We start from the raw sequence: 20502 nt of genomic DNA, 5'->3' as shown, positions 1-20502 counted from the left end.
TGTAGAATAGTCAATTTTTATGTAGAATTATTATGTAGAATTCCCTATGCAGAGTGAGGTTGTTTGATATTTTTCCCAAAAGTACAGTTTTTAATAAAGGGTAGTCAATGATTGGATCCTATTATATGTGGATGCCAAAGCATGAGAGATACATGAAGAATATTCTATTGACAGAATCAGTGTCAGATACATCATAGAATTCTTCTAAAACCTATTATAGTTATAAGTTTTTAATAGGAGAATTTGTGTTTTAAATTTATTTTCACTGATAAATAAACATAAATTTATGGAGTTTAAAATATATGTATGATAATATAATAAACCATTATTGTTTAAAATACAGTAATCTTGAAGATCAAATACTGTTTGGTTGTTTATGCATTGACTTTACTTTAGATTGGTTAATTCCTTTATTCATTTACACAGACTTCTTTTTTATTACATTGTTCATTTCCAAATCATTTCTCCCTGTTTTATATTGTATTTTAAATAGTTAATAAATATTAACTATTGATGAAGTTCAGAGTGCAATTATTTCAACTTTATCTTTTCAACTTTATCTTAACTTCAAGCATATAATCACTTAAAGGCATGATAAAAAGCTGAAATGAAATAATTACAAAAGTAGAGAATATACTCAAAATAGTGGATACAGTACTAATGCACTCAAAAGTAAAATAATTAAAGCCTGACCTCAATGAACATAATCCACCACACTGGTTACTCAACTTTTATCTTTCATGCACCTTTCAGGAGGCTCAAAAAAGCTAGAGGTCTAGCGTGTGACTGAGTGTACATGTGTATGTGTGTATATGACAAAGTATATGTGTTACTGTGTGTGTAATAGTGTGTGTTACTCTGTGTGAGACAGTGTGTGTGGGGGACAGTATGTGTATGTGAGTCAGTGCATGTGTGAGACAATGTGTGTATGACAGTGCGTGTGAGAGTGTGTGTGTGAGACAGTGCGTGTGTGAGACAGTACATGTGAGAGACTGTGCATGTGAGACAGTGTGTGTGTGAGATAGTGTGTGTGTGTGACAGTGTGTGTGTGAGACAGTGCGTGTGTGACAGTGTATGTGTGTGACTGTGTGTGTGTGTGACTGTGTATGAGACAATGCATGTGTGACAGTGTGTGACAGTGTGTGAGACAGTGTGTGTGTGAGACAGTGCGTGTGTGAGATAGTGTGTGACAGTGAGTGTGTGAGACAGTGTGTGTGTATGTGAGACAGTGTGTGTGAGTGTGACAGTGTGTGTGAGGTATATAGGTATATACTTGTGGATATATACATATGTGTATGCAGGTCAGAGATCATTGTCAGCTGTCTTTCTGGGCTATTCTCCACCTTTTGTGACAGGTTCGTTCTCTCTCTCTCTCTCTCTCTCTCTCTCTCTCTCTCTCTCTCTCTCCCCACCTACTGTTTTACCTGCTCTGGTTGAGCAGTGCATCACAGGACCTACCCACTTTGCATGTCTCTCCCATCCTCCTTCTAGCACTGAGATTTCAAATACTTCCTTGCACTCCCAAATTTGTTCTTTTTTTTTTTCATTTTACATGCCAACCAGTTCCTCCTCCGTTTCCTTCTCCAATGCCCTCTTGCTCTCATCCCACCCCCATCCACTCCTCAGAGGGGGTAATGCCTCCCTTGGGAAGTCAACAAAGTCTGGATACCAAACTGAGGCAGGACAAAGCCCCCCCCCCCCCCCCGTTCTATATCGAGGCTGAGCAAGGTATCCTGACATAGGGAAAGGGCTCCAAAAAGGCAGTTCATGCACCCAGTATAAGTCCTGGTCCCACTCCCAGGGGCCCTGCCAACAGATCAAGCCACGTAACTGTCACCCATATTCAGAGGGCCTACGTACCATGCCGGTTCCCAAAATGCTGACCCAGAGTCCTTGAGCTTTTACTCGCTCGAGTTTGTAGTCTCTGTGGTTTTTCCCAATCATGATCTTGACCCTCCTTGCTCATGTGTTTCCTGCTCCCTCTCTTCAGCTGAACTCCAGGAGCTCAGCCTGGTGCTTGACTATGAATCACTGTATCTGCTTCCGTCAGTTACTAGATGTAGGTTCAATGATAAGAATTAGGGTAGTCACTAATCTGATTATTGGTGAAGGTCAGTTCAGGCGCCCTCTCCACTATTGTTAGGAGTCTTAGCCGGAGTCATCTTTGTGGATTCTTGGGAATTTCCCTAATGCCATATTTCTCCCTAATCCCATAATGGCCCCCTTTATCAGGTTATCTCTTTCGTAGTTCTCCCTCTCTGTCCTTCCCCCAACTCGGGAATGTCTCTTGTTCCCATCTCCCATCCCCCTCTCTTCTACGTCCACCTTCAAGCTTATTCAGGAGATGTTAACCATTCCCAAATTTCGATGTAGGTATCAAGGATCAAACTCAGGCACTTTACATGACAGGAACTTTACTTGCTGAACCATCTATCTAGTCCTTAGAAGAAAAAAAAACTTGAAGCATAGAATCAATCTTTTAGACTTATACTTATCTATGTTTATGTAGTTTACAACCTGGCATGTTATAATTGTTTAAAAACTGTTATTTTATATATTATTTTGTTAATTATTTGAGAATTTCATATATAGTTCACATATTCACCATCTTCCTTTCCCCCAATTCCTTCCAGATCTACTCCGGTTACCCTACCCACTCAACTTCTTGAACACTCTCTATTTTTCTTAAAACCATCGAATCCAGTTTCTGTTACCCAATTGCTCTTGGGTGTGGGGCTTGCCCTGTGGTGCCAATATATAAGGAGTCACAGTATTAACCAAACCAATTCTCCCTGTCCCAGAAGCTGTCAAATCCCAAATAGTCCTTCAGCTAGTGGTGCCCACCTTCCTCACTCCATGCTAGGATTGAGTTTGACTAGCATGTGCACAGGCCTTGTGCGTGCTGTCACCACCACTGTGAGTTCATATGAGCATCTGCCCTGTGGTGTCCAGAAGACAGTTTCCTTATAAGTACCTGCCATTTCTGGCTCTTACAAGTTTTCTGTTCCCTCTTCCCTGAAGAACCCAGAGCCTGACGGGACAGGCAGGTGGTATAAACATCCCATATAGCCTTAAGCATTTTAAAGACTGTTATTCTCTGTTTAATGCCCAGTTGTAGGTCTCTGTGTTCATTGACATCTATTGCCAGAAAGAGGAGAATGGACTCTTGCAAGGTGTCTTTTGGTCGCCACATGCAGGTAGCATGTGCCATCTTATCACTCACACAACTAAGTGTCATAAAACATTTTTAAAGTACAATAATAGTTCTGGAATATTTCTTGGGGATTAAATAAGACAGCAGGTGTTTGAAGACTTTTTTTAACAAAAAATTAATGACTTTGGCTTGGATATCTGTGGTCTACAGTGCTGATCTCTGAATGAGCATTCGATCCTAACTTTTATTTTAAATTTATTTTATTTCATTTTTTACAAATATGGATGCCTTTCTTGCAGTAATGTTTGTGCATCACATGTTTGCCTGGTACCAGGGATGCCAGAAGATGGTGTTGGATCCCCTGAAATTGGATCGATGGACAGTCGTGAGCCACTCTGTGGGGCTAGGAATCAGCCTAGGGTTCTCGGGAAGAACAGCAAGCGCTCTTACCCCCTGTTCTAGCTCTCCAGTCCAGATTCTAACTTTTAAAAACCATTCTTTACACACTCTGCCTAATATCTTTGAAACTCAACATGGGCATCTGCCTATAAAGCTACTATGAAAGAATTTGTGCTTAAACCTCATTATACATTTGGGCATATTTCATCCAAAGGTTTTTTTTTTTTCTTACATTTTGTGTGATGCCCAAATTATTAGTTCAAAATTCTCTTTTTTATATTTTGTGCTTATTCCTTTCATTAAACCCCAATGGGATCATCGAAACCATCAAAGAAGTTCTAGATAGTAAATTCAAAATAAGACAGGGTCCAAGACTGGATATTTAGTCAAAAGTGCTCTTAAGTTCCATACCAGGTTGACTTCTTACTCAGGAAATGGCTGCAAACCTGACAGTGTTGAACCTATTTGTCAGCCCACCAAGTATCTCCTATCTCCTCTCCCCAGAGGCAACAAGTGTAATAATTACATAATTAATAAAGGGCACTTAGGTAATTTTTTTAACAATAATTAAAAGCCACTGTAGAATCATTAGCTTCTCAACCCATAGTCACAGAAAAGATAAGCATAAGTTCCAGAAATTCTGTGTCCACGGGCTTTCTGTGAAAAATGGCACTGGTCCTAGCGCAGTCCCCTGCACATGTGCTCTGAGCAAATGGTGACTGCAGCATTGTTTTGCGTGCATGGCTTACAGTGGATATAACTGAGGAAGTCAGTAACGCTCCAGAAGCAGTGACAAATCTTTGAACCTCAATTAGTCATATAAATCCAGAGTATTGCGTTTCTCAGTCAGAAGTGGTTACGGCATGCATAATTGTCCATGGCTTCTCCAGTAAAGTATATGTGCAATTAATAGTTATCTTGGAGGCGAATTTCATTATTGTTTTTATAAGTAATTAAGCTTTTTAAATGTGCATAAGAACCTGGGAACAAGGAAAAGTAGAAAAGCACATTTGAGTTTTAATAGCATTTTTCTATTAAAATTGCTTTATTTTTTATACATTTTTTATTGATATTTATTGAGCTCTACATTTTTCTCTACTCCCCTCCCTGCCTCTCTCCTCCTGCTTCAATCCTTCCCCAAGGTCCCCATGCTCCCAGTTTACTCAGGAGATCTTGTCTTTTTCTACTTTCTACTCTATGAGATTGTGGTTTGTAGGTTGGCTTTCTTTGCTTTATATTTAAAAACCACCTATGAGTGAGTACATGTGATAATTGTCTTTCTGTGTCTGGGTTACCTCACTCAGAATAATGTTTTCTAGCTCCATCCATTTTCCTGCAAAATTCAAGCTGTCGTTATTTTTTTCTGCTGTGTAGTACTCCATTGTGTAAATGTGCAACATTTTCCTTACCCATTCTTCAATCGAGGGGCATTTAGGCTGTTTCCAGGTTCGAGCTATGACAAACAAAGCTGCTATGAACATAATTTAGCACATGTCCTTGAGGCATGATTAAGCATCCTTCGGATATACACCCAAAAGTGGTATTACTGGGTCTTGAGGAAGGTTATTTTCTAATTTTCTGAGAAATCGCCACACTAACCTCCAAAGGGCTGTACCAGCTTGCAGTCCCACCAGCAATGCAGAAGTGTTCCCTTTTCCCCACAACCTCTCCAGCATAAGTTGTCATCAGTGTTTTTGATTTTGGCCATTCTTACAGGTGTAAGATAGAATCTCAGAGTTGTTTTGATTTGCATTTCTCTGATGACTAAGGATGTTGAATATTTCCTTAAATGTCTTTCAGCCATAAAATTGCTTTCTTTTAAAATAATTTTTCATTGATATATAAAAATTGTATATATTTATATGGTACCATTCAGTGTTTAAATATATATATATACAGAGAATGGTATTAAAATAATAGAAATCATGTCTCTCTCATTGATATATTCATATCTTATGGTAAACGTATTCAAAACCCTCTTTTATCTTGTTTGTAATGTGGAGCACAGTATCATGATGCTTGAGCAACACATTACGCAATAGCTCATCATGGCTTCTTGCCCTATCCCACCCATGGCTTACTAAACAGTAGCAAACCTTCACACACACCCCCATTCCTTCTCTCCCATTTCTAGTAGCCATCTTCTACTCTCAACTTCTGTGAGATCAACTGTTTTGGATTCCACACAGGAGTCAAAGGCATGAAGGATTTGCTTTCCCTGCCTGATTTCCAACTCTTGACTATTGAGAATAAACCTGCTAATGTTCCTGGAAAGCTAATTCCTTTCCCCGAGTCATCTCAGTGTGCTTCCAGCCCTGCTGCCATTGGAGCACTCACCTCGTCTGCAGTATCACGTTCCTTATTATCAGAAAGTCAGGTTTCCTCTCCAAGTAGCTGTACAAGATACACATTATATAGGAACATTACAGTGTGTTCCCTTCTGCATTTCTGTAGCAAGAATTCTTAGATCCTTTTCTGAAGTTTGTCTGAAGCAGGAATCAAAGCATTTGCTTCACAGTGATTAACATGCCATCTACATGTTTTAGAACTTTTCAAATCTATGAGGTGGTGAAGGATCACAAATGGGAATTCTTTTTACTTGTTGCACATTTTACTTAACCAATTCTGATTACACTTTTGACTGATCTTTTCACAATGTAATAAGCATGGTTTTTCTTTTTTCTTCTTTCAACTGTCATGTAAAAGTATATTTCATGTAATATCTAATCCCACTCTACAACTTGACCATAATGTGAACTTGGTGAAATTACATACTTTATATTCAGAAAGAACCACTATCTTCACCGCTTGTAGCATGGGGCTGTTGTGGAACTGTGCAAAATGTGCAGCACAGAGTCTCTTGTGCAGGTCCATAGGAACTGTTGGCTCTAGGACTGCACTCTTGTGGCTCATGGCTTCTATTTCTTCTCCAACCCCTTCCCTTCTTCTTCTTTTCTAGAAGGTTTGTGAAATGTAACGGAACATATTTCCTAGAAAAACATTCTCTATTCTACACAAATCAGGTGACAAGCATAGCGATGTTTGAAAGACCAACCCCTGTAAAGGTCAGGAAGGAAAGAAAGGAAGTAGATCTGGGGCTTCTACAGTATCAGTGTGTAAATCAGTGACTGTTGTAAACAGTTTGATATAACATGTTCTGTAGAAACAAATGCCCCATTGGTGCTGAAGGACAGAAAATGACACATTATTGGAGTAAAGTAACAAATGCTAGCAGTTACTCAAGCAATGTGGCTGAATAATGCTGTGTCTCTGAAAGAATGCTTGGGAAAAATGAATTTCTGAAAATCTGACTTCTCTGTTTCTAGTGTGCAAAGCATGCCCTGTTTTCAGACCAGGAAAGACTTTTTTTTTTTTTTGGTGACTCTTTGTACCTAAAGGAGCATGCTGAGGGCACAACAGCTTGACGGCTACCTTCACAAAGCAGGGGACTATGTGGACGCTGTCTAAGAAAGTCTCATTTTCTTCTTCAGTTGCTGATTGTGACTTTGAAGCAAACAGCTGTGGATGGTTTGAAGCCAGCGACGGTGACGACTTTGACTGGACGTGGAGCTCCCAAAGCGAACTATCTGCTGATTTTGAGCAGCAAGCCCCAGCTGGAGATCACACTCACGGCACAGCTCAAGGTAACACTCTAGAGATGCTTTGGACACTCTAGAGACCGCTGGGTGGATCTCAGGGGCAGAAGAGCACAGCATGTGGGAGGACACCAACAACCCATTGTGCGCTCTGGAAGACGTGATTGCATTATGGGGGATATGACTGGAATGGATATATTTGTGCCTGCATACACTGAAATTATTAATTGGCTCGTGCCAGCATTTAAATGTGGATGGATGTACGAAGGCAAAATTTGCTATCCATATTGACTTTTTATTGTTGTATAATTTTAATTTTAATTGGACATGAAACTTACTTGGCATAGCATTAAGAGATAGAAGAACTCTTGTTGCTTCACCGAATCCAGTAGGTAAGCTTAATGCTTTGTTTTTATATCCCTACAGGGCATTTCATGTTGATTTTGAAGAACAGCAGTGACTTGTTTCAAACTGCCAAACTTCAGAGCCCAACATTCAGCCAGACAGGGCCCGGGTGCACACTGTCGTTCTGGTAACTATTATGTGATGGCAAATTGTCCTAGAGGGATGATGACTGTGGACATATCTCTGCACTTTCTAGCTATTCAAACTTTCCCCATGGTTACACTTTATGGTGACTACTGCATTAAATTAAAATAATTTGACTTCAGAGTATATTATCAGCATTGGTTATTTTATTTCTCAGGATGAAAAAAGAGTTTCCCTTCTACCATTGGATTTGAATTTAATTAGGGGTCTCCCTGTGTCTTGCAAGTCATTCCAGGGTTGTAAGTAAGGGCCTACAGTTTGCATCTCAACAGATAAATTCTTATAAATGTGCAGCTACAGTTACTGTAGGAAAGAAATGTGTCCATTTTCATAATTAATTAGTAATTGATGTCCGTGGAGGTTCAAAGGGGTACAAAGTTCAACTGTGTAGTCTCTCCTATAACATTTTCAACTTTTATGTTGATTTTCTTTCAGGTTTTATAACTATGGACTGTCAGTGGGAGCAGCTGAGTTGCAACTACATCTAGAAAATTCCAAAGATGCCACAGCCCTTTGGAGAGTGCTTTATAACCAAGGAAACCAGTGGTCCGAGGCAACTGTCCAGCTCGGACGCCTCACTGAGCCCTTCTACCTGTCACTAAAGAAAGTCAGTCTGTCGGTTTATAGTGGGGTCGCTGCTATTGATGACATTCGTTTTGAAGATTGTGCTCTTCCTCCTGCTGTTGAGAGCTGTGATGAGCCAGATCACTTCTGGTGTCGACAGACAAAGGCTTGCGTGGGAAGACATCAGCTCTGTGACCTGGTCGATGATTGTGGAGATCGCACAGATGAAATTGACTGTGGTAAGTTATTTGGGGTTGATTATTTTTCCCCGGGGTGGAGGGTACTCTTTTTCCTCTCATGTAGTTTGGCATATTTGGTCTTAATTAGTTCACTACTGTTTAAGTAACTAGCTAATGACTCAAATATAATTGAAAAGTTTATGAGTGCTGTATAGTCAAATTAACAAAACATGTCAGTCTTTCCTTTATTATTAAAGATTTTATTAGTTTATTTTAATGTTTCTATGTTGTGTATGTGAATGATTATGCATGACATAGCATGTGAATGAAGGTCAGAACACAACTTCCATGCAACAATTCTCTCCTTAGCTTAGTGGGAGCTAAGATCAAACCCAAGTTGTCAGGCACAGTGGCTTTCCTGGCTGAATTATCTTGGCAGCCCCTTGCCATTCTTCAGTAGGGATTACTAACCAGATCCTAGGGATACATTGGTAAAAATGAGTATAGAATTCCTGCCTCCATGTGCTTCACAGTCTAACTGAAGAGATAGATGTTCAAGTATGCATTAGTGAAAATGTGTAAAGGCGATTCTAACTGAAACTGTGAAGAGAGATACAGGGTGACTTTATAGAATAGTAAAGTTGGACTTTCTGCAGGTGATGATTTAGCTAAGATGTGAAACATGGCAAGTAAAGCTTATGTCCAAAAGTCATGAAGTAAGAGACAAGTGAAACAGGGAACTGTGTTAAGAGAATATAAATCAGAGATGGGATAAGGGGGAGGCCTGTTAGGGGAGGCTGCTCATTCATCTCCTGCCCGCCCAGACTCAAAATAATCACACTGAAACTATATTAATTGTACACTGTTTGGTCAATAGTCTAAGCGTATTTCTAACTAGTTCCTACATCTTAAGTTAACCCATTTCTACTATTTTATATTTTGCCACAAGGCTTGTGCCTACTGGCAGGGTTCCAGCATCTTTCCCCTCTGGTGGCTCAGGCATCTCCCTGATTCTGCCTAACCCCCTTTCTCAGATAGATAGATAGATAGATAGATAAATAGATAGATAGATAGATAGACAGATAGATATCTTCAAGTTTGGCTATATTCTTTTATTCATTGGCTGAAAGCAGCTTTATTCATTAACCAATAAAAGCAACACATATACAGAAAGACTTCCCACACCAGGGGCCCAAGGTCAAAGATCTTTGTGATCCACACTAAAGAATAATTCTTTATTTCAAAGATATTTAGGGTAGTGAAAGAACCGAAATTTGACGTACGTAAATGTCAGTATGGGCGTGCAGTACCTAGTGGGTTCGTGAACAGGTTTAGGAGATTTGTTAGGGAGGATTGCAGCTGCCCCTTGGAGAACTGCTGAGTGTGAGAGCTGAGTCAGGGAGGAAGTTTAGAGGAAGAGGAAGTACCTGTGTGGGATTCTTTGTTTGTTTGCTTATTCAGGAATAGATAGTGAAGTGCCAAGTCTCAGGAAAAATTTTGTGGTATCTTATGATGGCCTGTCTCCCACAGATCAAGTGCTTGCATCAGAAAATGAGTTAGCCATTAACAGTTTTGTTTACAAATGTCTGAAATAAAAATGTTTCCATCCTTCTTTGATTCCTATCTTGTCTCAACATAGTTTATAAATTTCAAGCTTACGTGTTTCATAAATTAGGAAACTCATTAGAAACCAAAATGAAACCACCGAATGCTCAGTGCCTCATATTAAACATTTAGATAGTAATTTCCATATAAGCCACAATGGAAAGCTGTATGTGCATATGATCTTTGATATACATGCTAATAAATTATATCAAAGTTCAAATTACCATCTAGCACATGAAGCTTACACGACTATTATTTGAGTGGATAGAGTAACTTTGAATTTTGACAGTGATAATCATATGATATATAACTGGTTTTAAATCTAATTTAGTCTTTTGAAAATTTGCAAAGTCTTTTTTAGCTTTTAAGAATTCTCTAAATTATTCCTTAAGCATCTTGATATTAGTAGAACTTAGTATGGTGTATCATAGTATAAAAATATAATCATAGTATCAATGTAATTCTTGCCTACTCAGTGATGCAGAGAAATCACAATGGCATCTGCTGAAACAGTGCCTTATTAAATATAGTCTCCATTACATATCCCAACATTCAAATTGTGTTTCCTGCAGGGTGCTTGGAGATGTGGTCCTCCACTGAAAGGTGGAGCTCCCCATGGTTTCTTTTGGCATGAAGATTGAATGTGGAGTCGGTATGCCAACAGTCAGTGTAAAAACTTGCTGGCTCTAGTGTCAGTTTTCTGACAGACACTCAGCAATTTGACATCCCCTTTCTGCTTCACAGCCACAGACTGACACCTGGGGAGTACCTGGAATGTCCCTGTCCACATCACAGCTGGCTCGATGAGTCACAATTGAGGAGTCATCAGATGAAAGCCTGTCGTCCTGCTGTCATCTGCTCACTGACTCCCTTCATTAGGTCCGAGCTTCTCTTTGGGGCTATCCATTCAGAGGACTTGTTCTCGCCCAGTTGATTTGATTTACCTGCACTTATTGTTTAGGGTGCTTGCTCACCTTTGGCACCAAGAGCCACCACTCAGATAATTAGTTAAAGACAGCTGACATTTATATTTTAAATATTAATGCATAAATGGAGCTAAAATGTGAAACTACTTGTAAACTCTAAATCATGTCTACTCAGCCCAGTTCTCCCAAAGGTATATTTTTATCCCGTTATTTTTCCAAAGCAAATATCTGGCATCAACAAGATCTTCATGTCTTGAAAAATGAACGTGCTCCAAATGTTATCCTAAAAATAGAGTATTTGATTGATGAGGTCCTAGTCAATTCTTTTAAGTTTGACTGAATGATGTCAGAAGCTTAAAAGCCCAATCTCCTTTGGTGTAATGAAATGAGAATATCAGTTAATACAGAGTCTATGGAAATCAGCATGGAGATTTGTCAACATACCCCAAAATAGAACTACCACATGATTATACTACTACTGTGTGCACACCTGAGGGAGTCCAAGGTAGTAGATAGTGGGCATTGTCATATATCTGGCTATGTTTATTCATGAGAGCCAACTTAGAGAATCAGCCTTAATGTTCTCCAAAGAAATGAATAGCTATATTAAATACTGTGCATAGCCAATGGTGTGTTGTTCAAGCACAAAGAGGAACAAAATCATGTCACATACAGGAAGAGTGGTGGAACTAGAGGCCATCATATTGAGTGAGATAAGTTTGACTTAGAATGACAAGTATGTCATCCTTTCTGTCATGTGTGAAATCTAATGGAAAATAGATGATATAGTTTAGACAGATGGCACAGCAATTAAGAGCAACTACTGCTCTTACATAGGACCCGGGTTCAGATCCCTGCACCACATGGCACCACATGGCAACTTGCAGCTGTTTGTAACTCCAGTTACAGAGGACTCCATACCTTTCCTAATCTCCATAGGCTACTGCAGGAATGTGGTGCATATATGTATGCTTAGGCCCACACACATATACATAAATATTAAAAATAAATAAATGGCATGTAATGGGGACTATTAGAAAAGAGGAAGAAAATCAGAGACGGGGAAAGCTTTTCAGTGTTTGTGATAAGATACTATGACCAAGGCCACTTTATAAGAAAAAGTTTATTTCAGACTTACAGTTTCAGGTCAGAGTTCATGACCATTGTGGTAGAGATCATTGGAGCAGATCGGTAGTGATGGAACCAGAGCATATCTGAAAGCTTGTTGCTTACCTTCAAGAGGAGGATGAACAAGCTCACTGGGATAGCACGAGTCTTTTGAACCTCTTAGCCTCCCGCCTCTGCAGTGACACATCTCCTCCAACAAGGATGTACCTCCTAATCCTTTCCAAAGAGTTCTATCAAATAGGGACTAAGAATTCAAATATATGAGCCCATATTCTCATTCTCATTCAAACTACCACAATGCACTCCGTGACCCCCTTAGGCTTGTGGTCACATCATATTATACAATGAATTTAACCCAACTTCAAAAGTCCTCATAGTCTTTCACAGACCTCATGCAATTTAAAAGTCCAAAATCTCTTCTGAGACTCAGGGCACTCTTTTAATTGAAGCTCCTCCCTTTAAAACAAAAAAAAGCAAATTATGTAACTCAAACATACAATGACTCAGAATACACATTACCATTCTAAAAGCAGGGAATGGGGTCATAATGAGGATATATTGGATCAAAGCAAGAATGAGACCAAGCAGGACAAACTCCAAATCATGTTGTTCTATGTCTGATGTCAAAGGGTTCAAATGACTTTGCAATTCCACCTTTGCTGACTACAACATACTTCTCTCCCTTGGACTAGTTCCTCTCTGTATCTACAGCTCTCCTGGGTAGACATTTTCTGCCTCTGGCACCTCTTACATCTTGGGGTCTTGAACCCAATCACAGCTTTACTTTCAAATCTTCACTCTTCAGGCCTATGTTCAGTGACTCCCCTGCCCCCTATCTGGTATCAGTAGCTTTTCATAATTGTAGAGGAAGACACCACAACACCTTTACCCCTGTATCTTTCATAACTCTACAGGCAGAACCACATGGTCAATGCTGTAAAATTGGGCTGCCTACTTGGGATTCAACTTGACCCCTCCCTGAATTATATTTGCATAAGATTTCCTTTGCTGCATAAACTTTCCTTTTTATGAGTTGGAAGGTTAGCTATATGGGGCTTGTCCTGAGAGGATCACTCCATTTTTTCCCTTTCATATCTGGCCTCATTATCTTTTTCAGCACAAACCTTGGCTCTAACATTGTATTTCCTGGGGCTCCTTTTTCTCCTCAAAATGTACATTTTTAATTTCTTTTCGCCTTGCTTGCTCCTTTTTCCTATAGATCTGCACAAGCATGATTATTAATCACCACCGGGCAGAGTTAATATAGGCTGTCTTGAAATCTCAGCCAAAAAATTAGTCTCAAATTCTTCAAATTTAGCCTCAGGCAGATTCTTAAGATATGGTCAAAAAACAGACCCATTGTTTACAAATATCACAAGAATGATCTCTAGCAGTTTTTAATATTTTTTTCCCTATGAAACCTCTTGAGATGGGTCACCATATTGTCTTCTAAGCTTTTACTGGAATAGACCATTAATCTATGCTTACAGTGTTTAGCCACTTTCTTAGTCCAAAGTTCCCAAATCTTCCACATTCCTAAAAAAAAAAACCCAGCATAATTAGATCTGTCACAGCAATAGCCTATTCCCTGGTACCATCTTCTGCCTTAATTACTTTTTTATTGTTGTGATAAGACACCATGACCAAAGCATCTTATAGAAGAATGGATTTATCACTGACTTACATGTGAGAGCATGAGAGTTTACTACCATGATGGTAGAGGAGCAGGCAGAAAGTCATGGCACTGGAGTAATAGGTAAGAGTTGACATCATTATCCGCAAGCAGGATGCCAAAAGAGCTCACTCAGAATGAGTGGGCTTCTGAAATCTCAAAACCTGCCTTAATGACACACTTCCTAGAACAGTCCACACCTTCTAATTCTCATCAAACAGTTCCACCAACTAAGGAGTCAAACATTCAAATGTATGAGCTTATGGGGACAATTTCCATTCAAATACCACAGGATGTCAAGGAAGGGTAGTAGAAGACAGTTGATAAGATCAAAATATGTTATATGCTTGTATGAAAATGTTATAATGAGATGCATTCTTTTGTTATACAGTTATTTTGTATAATTAGTATGTACTAGCGATAAAACAGAATAATATAAAAATATTAGAGAAGCCAAGGACAATGGCATAGGGATTTAATTCTACTGCATGGACTAACTTTGTGGGAACCTGGTTTGTTTGGATGCTCACCTTTAAAGACCTTTATGGATGGGGGAGGACCTTAGACTTATCACAATGCAGGGAACCCTGACTGCTCTTAAGACTAGAGAGGGAGGAGGAGGCGGGGAGGGGGAGGTGGGGAGGGGAAGGGGAAAGGGAGGCAGGGAAGAGGTGGAAATTTTTAATAAATAAATAAATAAAATATTAGAGAAAAAAGAAAAATACCATTGATGAGACACAGTGAAGAGTCAATATTGTACGCAGTGCAACAGGAGACAAAATGAGATGTGGAAAAAGGCATGAGTATTTAGCACATGTAGAAAAGATGGTATATCAGGCTGGAGAGAGGGTTCAGCAGTTAAGAACATTGCTCTTCCAAAGGTCTGGAGTTCAATTTCCAGCAACCACATGGTGGCTCACAACCATCTGTAATGAGGTCTGGTGCCCTCTTCTGGCCTGCAGGCATACATGCAGACAGAATGTTGTGTACATAATAAATAAATGAATATTTTTTAAACAAGAAAAGATGGTATATGATAAGGGAAAAGACAGATGAGGAAAAACTGTAAGCCATTATAATTAGGACTGAGATATAACAATTTAGATTAAATGGGAATATGGGAATGGTTGAAGAGGTTTTGCATAAAGAAAGCAATGGTAATGCTGCCATTCCCCAGTGGCATGCTTTGAGGTCAGCTGTGTAGAGGGAGGCATTTGAAGCTGTGGTAAGAAGAAATGAAAACACTCGTGGAGTGAGATTTGGGGAGCCCCTTACCAGAATTCTCTTGAATACCTGGGAAATATGTTGGTTTTGTCTGATAGACTGCGATTTATTTGAGACTTTTTTACTTTGATGTAAGCAATTTTTCCATGATAACCAAGTGATCCTTAAATATTTAAAATTGTTAGAGAATAACAACTCTCAGCTCTATTAGAATCACTGGGGAAGCTTATTAAAAAGTCCCGATGTAAGGACTGGGCTGATTGCTCAGAGGAGAAAGTGCCTGCCTGAGGTCCTGAGTTCAAATCCCAGACCCTAAACTAAAAGTCTTCAGTAACCATGGCTGCGAGATTAAAGGTGGAAGAACAGAGAGGGAACCCCTTAGTCAATCAATATAGCTCATCAGTGAGTACTGGAAGGAGCTGAAGAGATGGCTCAGAAGTTGAGCTGCTTGCTGAGGATGCATGAGGACAGAAGTATGGATCCCTGCGCGTACTTAACAATCCTGATGCTGGAGTGATCCCCTGCAAACCCATAACCCCAGCATGGAAAGAGCCGAGACAGGAGAATCACTGCGGCTTATTGGCTGCTAGCCTAGACTACAATAATAAGCCCACATGTTCCGTGTTCAATCAGAAAGACTTCACCTGAAAAGATCAAGACCAAAAATAACAGAGGAAGACATGGATGCCCTCCTCTGCCTTCCACATACACACGAGGAATAAGCCTCATGCACAAGGTGTGAACATTACTGTCCCCCACAATAATTAGGTGGAGGTTTATAGAAAAGAATAGCTGGATGTCTGAAATAGCATCCATCTCTGACCTCCAAACAAACACTTGTACCCTTATGATGCATGTGTGCATACAAAACAAAACCACACACAAGCATATACACTAAACACAAGTGCACACACCAAAGTCAGTATAAGAATCCCAGTATATGGTTTTAAAACTATTTGGACCAATTAAACCAATAATTCATATGTAACTTGTAAGCTTTAGTGGTTTTGTTTATTTTTCTTTAATGTTCCCTGGTTGGCACATTCAGCTAAGTTTGAAATCTATCCTGTCAAAAAGGTATTACAATGAAACAACCATGACCATTTGCCTCAGGTTATGGTAATAATTGCACTGGAAATTAAACTTAGGTCCTTGTGCTTGCTAGACAATGTTCTACCTCTAAGCTATATCACAAGCCCAGGGTTATGTTATCAAAAATGAAGATGAATTAACATTAAAAATATTTAAGAAGATTCTTGTCTAAACATTTCATCTTTACTCCATGAAATATTGATGCCTAGGAATTACTCTTTTCATAATAGTGTTTTGTGTCACATTTAAAAACAACTACAGCTTTCCTTTGCATGATCCAACTATCAGTGTGTGTTCTTAATCACCTCTTTCCCCCTACACTAATTTGATATTGTTTAATGCCATTTTTAGCACCTGAATTACAGTGTGACTTTGAAAATGGAATTTGTAACTGGGAACAAAGTGTGGAAGATGACTTCGACTGGACTAGGAAGCAGGGTCCAACTTCAACACTGAACACGGGCCCAATGAAGGATAACACGCTGGGCACAGCCACAGGACACTACCTCTATATAGAAACATCAGGGCCACAGGGTTTTCAAGACGAAGCTATTTTACTCAGTCCGATCCTTAATGCCACGGAAGCAAGTAGCTGCACCTTCCGCCTGTACTACCACATGTTTGGAAAGCATATTTACCAGCTGGCTGTCTACCAGAGAATCTGGAGCAATTCCAAGGGACAGCTGCTGTGGCAGATATTTGGGGATCAAGGCGACAGATGGATAAGGAAACACCTCCCAATTTCCAGCAGGCAACCCTTTCAGGTAGGATAATGGGTTTTATAATATATATTTGAGATGCTTTCTACTGTCTAAGCAATGTGAAATATCGCTGTAATCTTGAATTAAGAGCTGGTGGAATTGGATTAGAGATACTTTGAAACACATTCATCATTTACTGAAGGCTACGCTTAGGCTCTTTGAGTTGCTGAGATCCACAACCACCTCAATAATGTACGTTTAACATCTCCTCAGATAAGCGCTTGACACTGGAAAGAGATGCAGGTCCCTCCAATATTAGGTGCCTGTTCTATTGAAATTAAAACATCAGAAGTAAGGAGAATTTGCCCTAATCTTTGAATTCTGCAGACTACAAACTCATAAATACATGCTTTTGAATACATCGTTTAACTTTTTTTTATAGGTGAGCAGTTGAAATATAGGCAGAGTATTTTTTTTTATTTTCTAATTTTTATTATTGTTTAACTGGAATGCATGCATTACACATGGTTCTGGGCTTCATAAAGACAATTTATTGTTAGTATGTCATGTACTTTGATCATATTCATCCATGTGCCCTGTTGTTTTTCCTCCCTCATATTTAATTTTTATTATGTCTATAAAATCTGGAATTCACAAATATGGGAAGCATGCAATATTAAGTTTTTCAATCTGCTTTATTTCTTTTAATATAATTATCTCTAGTTACATTAGTGTTGCTATAAATTACCCATTTTATTATGTATTTATTTATTGGTATGGTTGAAAAAAACGCATTAGATATATACCATGGTTTTTGTTCATTCTGTTAATTAACTGACATATAAACTGATGCCATTACTTGGCTATTGTGAATTGTATTATAGAAAACATGGATGTGCAAAAACCTCTATGGTATATTGACTCAGAGTCTTTCCGTTAACAGTTCTGGTGTTATTCAGTTGTTTCCTATGACCTCTTGGTCCGGGAGTGGTACAGCTAGGATGGAATATCCACAAAGAAACCAAATAACAAATATGCGGATGTGGAGAAAGGGAATTCTTATACTGGGCAAAAAGTCATTTCACCTAGTCATTCTGGAAGTCAGCATGAAGAAGCCTACTGAACCGTAACCTGAAACTGTACTGGAAAGAAGGCATGCTTTATTAAAGAACACATCTCTTCTCTCAGAAAGAACTACGTTTGACTCCACATTGCCTTATTCCTGGTGGAATACTCTTTAATTCTAAATTTGGCATGTCTTCTAGCACATTCAAATTCATATGCGTCTTTTCACAAATTTGTAGAAGACTTTGATATGTTTTATATTTTCTCATCAATAACCTGAAATTAAATCAGAGGCCCCTATTTGTTTACCAGTTCTTTAGCTATAAGGGAGAACATTTCTGAGCAGTTGTCATTTGCTCTTGGAAAAAAAAAAAGCTTGTAAGTAGCAAAAACAGGATTTAGACCAGATAGGGTTTGTGAATGGCTGCCATTCCTCCTCTTACCAGTACTTCCTGAAGCCTGTAACATACAGGAGCCTCTAGTATTTATTCTTCCTCCTGCTTGTCAAAAAGATCCATACATAAAGTATTGTAAGGAACATCATATCTATCTATGAATCAAAGTTCTGTGTTTATTTTTTCATGTGCTAAATCTCTTTCAGTTACCAACATTGGCAGCATTATCTCCATTTCAATGCCTGAATTATGTTAACTATTTTTCAGACACAAGCATAGCTCCAGAGCAGCTAACAATTACAGATGCACATTAACTGTGACTCAGTTGGTAAAGAGCACACAGGGATGGGTAATTTGTCCAGAGACATATAAGTAGGAAGCATGAAATCTAATCTAACATGGGTAGGGTGATATCTTCCTCTTCTGCCACGAAGACATGGTACAATGCAGTTATTGATATTAAAAAATTCTTAATGTCTAGCTAGGTAGTTTATAATTTAGACCAAACACTTATTCAGGACATTAACTCTTCTTGTGAAGGCTACCCAATAACTAGATTTCATGAGAAAGCAACTATATAAGGAAGGCGAATTCACAGTCTGGTGAATACGGGATTTGCTATAGCACCCTCCCTTATGAATCCAGACATGAAAGTTGGGAATTGAAACCCACTGCAGTCATATAGAAAGTATTCTTGATCATAACCAGTCTATCGTCTAATAAAGGAAATTATACATGGAAAGTTCCTTTGAACTTTTAATTTTAATGAAATACAACCAAGAAATGATAAAAGTACATTGATAAGTGATAAAAGTACATATTTTGCATGTTTTATTGATAGGTCCACATAGCTCAAGTGGAGCTTAATTTAATCAAGAAGGTATTTTCTCCATTGCATAGCAGCTAGTCCCAGTTTCTATTCTGAGAAACAGTGGAAGAATCAATGCTTTCATTAACTGTAATATCAAAAGGGAAATTGCCTAACTTGGTTCCCAGTGAGATAACAGGTTCTCAGGAAGTATGCACTTAACAGTAAATTTCATAGACATTTCTGGATCCCTTACTTGAAATGCCTAAGATAAGACTGGAGAGTAGGTATGGGAGTTCTTGTTTTGCCTGTTCAGCTGTAATGAACAGAAGTGTTATGTGTGGCATGGCCAGCAAAGACTTTACAAATCATTACAGATAATTTTTTGAAATTTCCATCTGAATTTTATGATGAGTAATTGCCACTTAATAGACCATATATGTTTGACACTTCAGTCAACACCACAATCAAGATAATGAACACATACCACATGGTCTCAGAAATGCCTCCTGCCCTCACATGAAACATCTTTCAGACCTCACTTAGCATCTAGTAACAGCCACTACTTTCTGTGAAACTTAAATTTTTATATAAAGAAAATCAGAGTGCATGAAATCTTTAATCACCTGACTCATTCAGAATAATCATCTCAAGATTTATTTAAGCATTAGCATGTATCAATAATTCATTTGGATAAATCACAATTTATGTATTAACTTGTTGCTTGAAGTATGGGCTTTTGTAAATAAATCTTATTTGAGCAGATGTGTACATGTATTTATATAAACATTGACTCATTTCCATAGGTGAATAACTAGGAATGGTTACTTATCTACATTTGAGAAATGTACGCTTATCATTTTCAGAGACAATTGCTGGTATTAAAGTTCACTAATTTTCATTCCTATCAGCAGTATATGGATGTCCCAGGTCTAAGCCAATGTCTATTATATTGTCTTTTAAATTTAGCTCTTTTAAAGACAGTAGCAGCATCTAATTGTAGTTGTAACTGGCATTCTGTGGCACAATGTCGAACACATTTTCATGAGATTAGTTGCCTAGTGAATTATTTGTTTAGGATGTATTTTACAATCTTCCATAAAAATTTTAAAATTGGGTTATTTTAAGTTTTTATATATTACAGATGGAAGTCTTTTATTAGAGACATGACTTACACAGCAGTTTTATTACTCTAGCACCTAGTACAGTACCTGCGACTCAGCTGTGTAGTAACTACTTACTGAATGATTGGAGTGAACAATGAAGTCATATTTAGTAAGTAGAATGTGAGAACTACTCTTTGTACATTAGTTTGATTTTATCACCTCATATGAAAATAGTTATTATTAACAATTTCACAATTTTAAATTGCTAAACTAATTTATCTGACCATGGAAACAATGGTTGACTTTTATAGGAAGGTAACTTAGCAATTCTGATAACTT

General features: G+C 38.5%; 1 protein-coding gene across 3 annotated transcripts in view; it reads left to right on the top strand.

Annotated features, from left to right (window-relative positions):
• Positions 1-20502, top strand: part of Malrd1 (MAM and LDL receptor class A domain containing 1) — a 614092-nt gene that overhangs the window by 150170 nt on the left and 443420 nt on the right. For 2 of the 3 annotated variants that reach the window (XM_087896346.1, XM_087896344.1), the window contains 4 exons: positions 7045-7197; positions 7576-7681; positions 8134-8501; positions 16440-16852. In XM_087896346.1, the coding sequence (XP_087752472.1) occupies positions 7045-7197; positions 7576-7681; positions 8134-8501; positions 16440-16852 (1040 nt within the window). The remainder of the gene's footprint in view (positions 1-7044; positions 7198-7575; positions 7682-8133; positions 8502-16439; positions 16853-20502) is intronic. The other variant, XM_087896345.1, reaches the window with a different exon arrangement.

This window comes from Myodes glareolus, chromosome 14 (assembly GCF_982192425.1).
Source record: "Myodes glareolus chromosome 14, mMyoGla1.1, whole genome shotgun sequence".
Taxonomy (NCBI): Eukaryota; Metazoa; Chordata; class Mammalia; order Rodentia; family Cricetidae; genus Myodes; species Myodes glareolus.
This window is presented reverse-complemented; position numbering and strand designations above follow the sequence as displayed.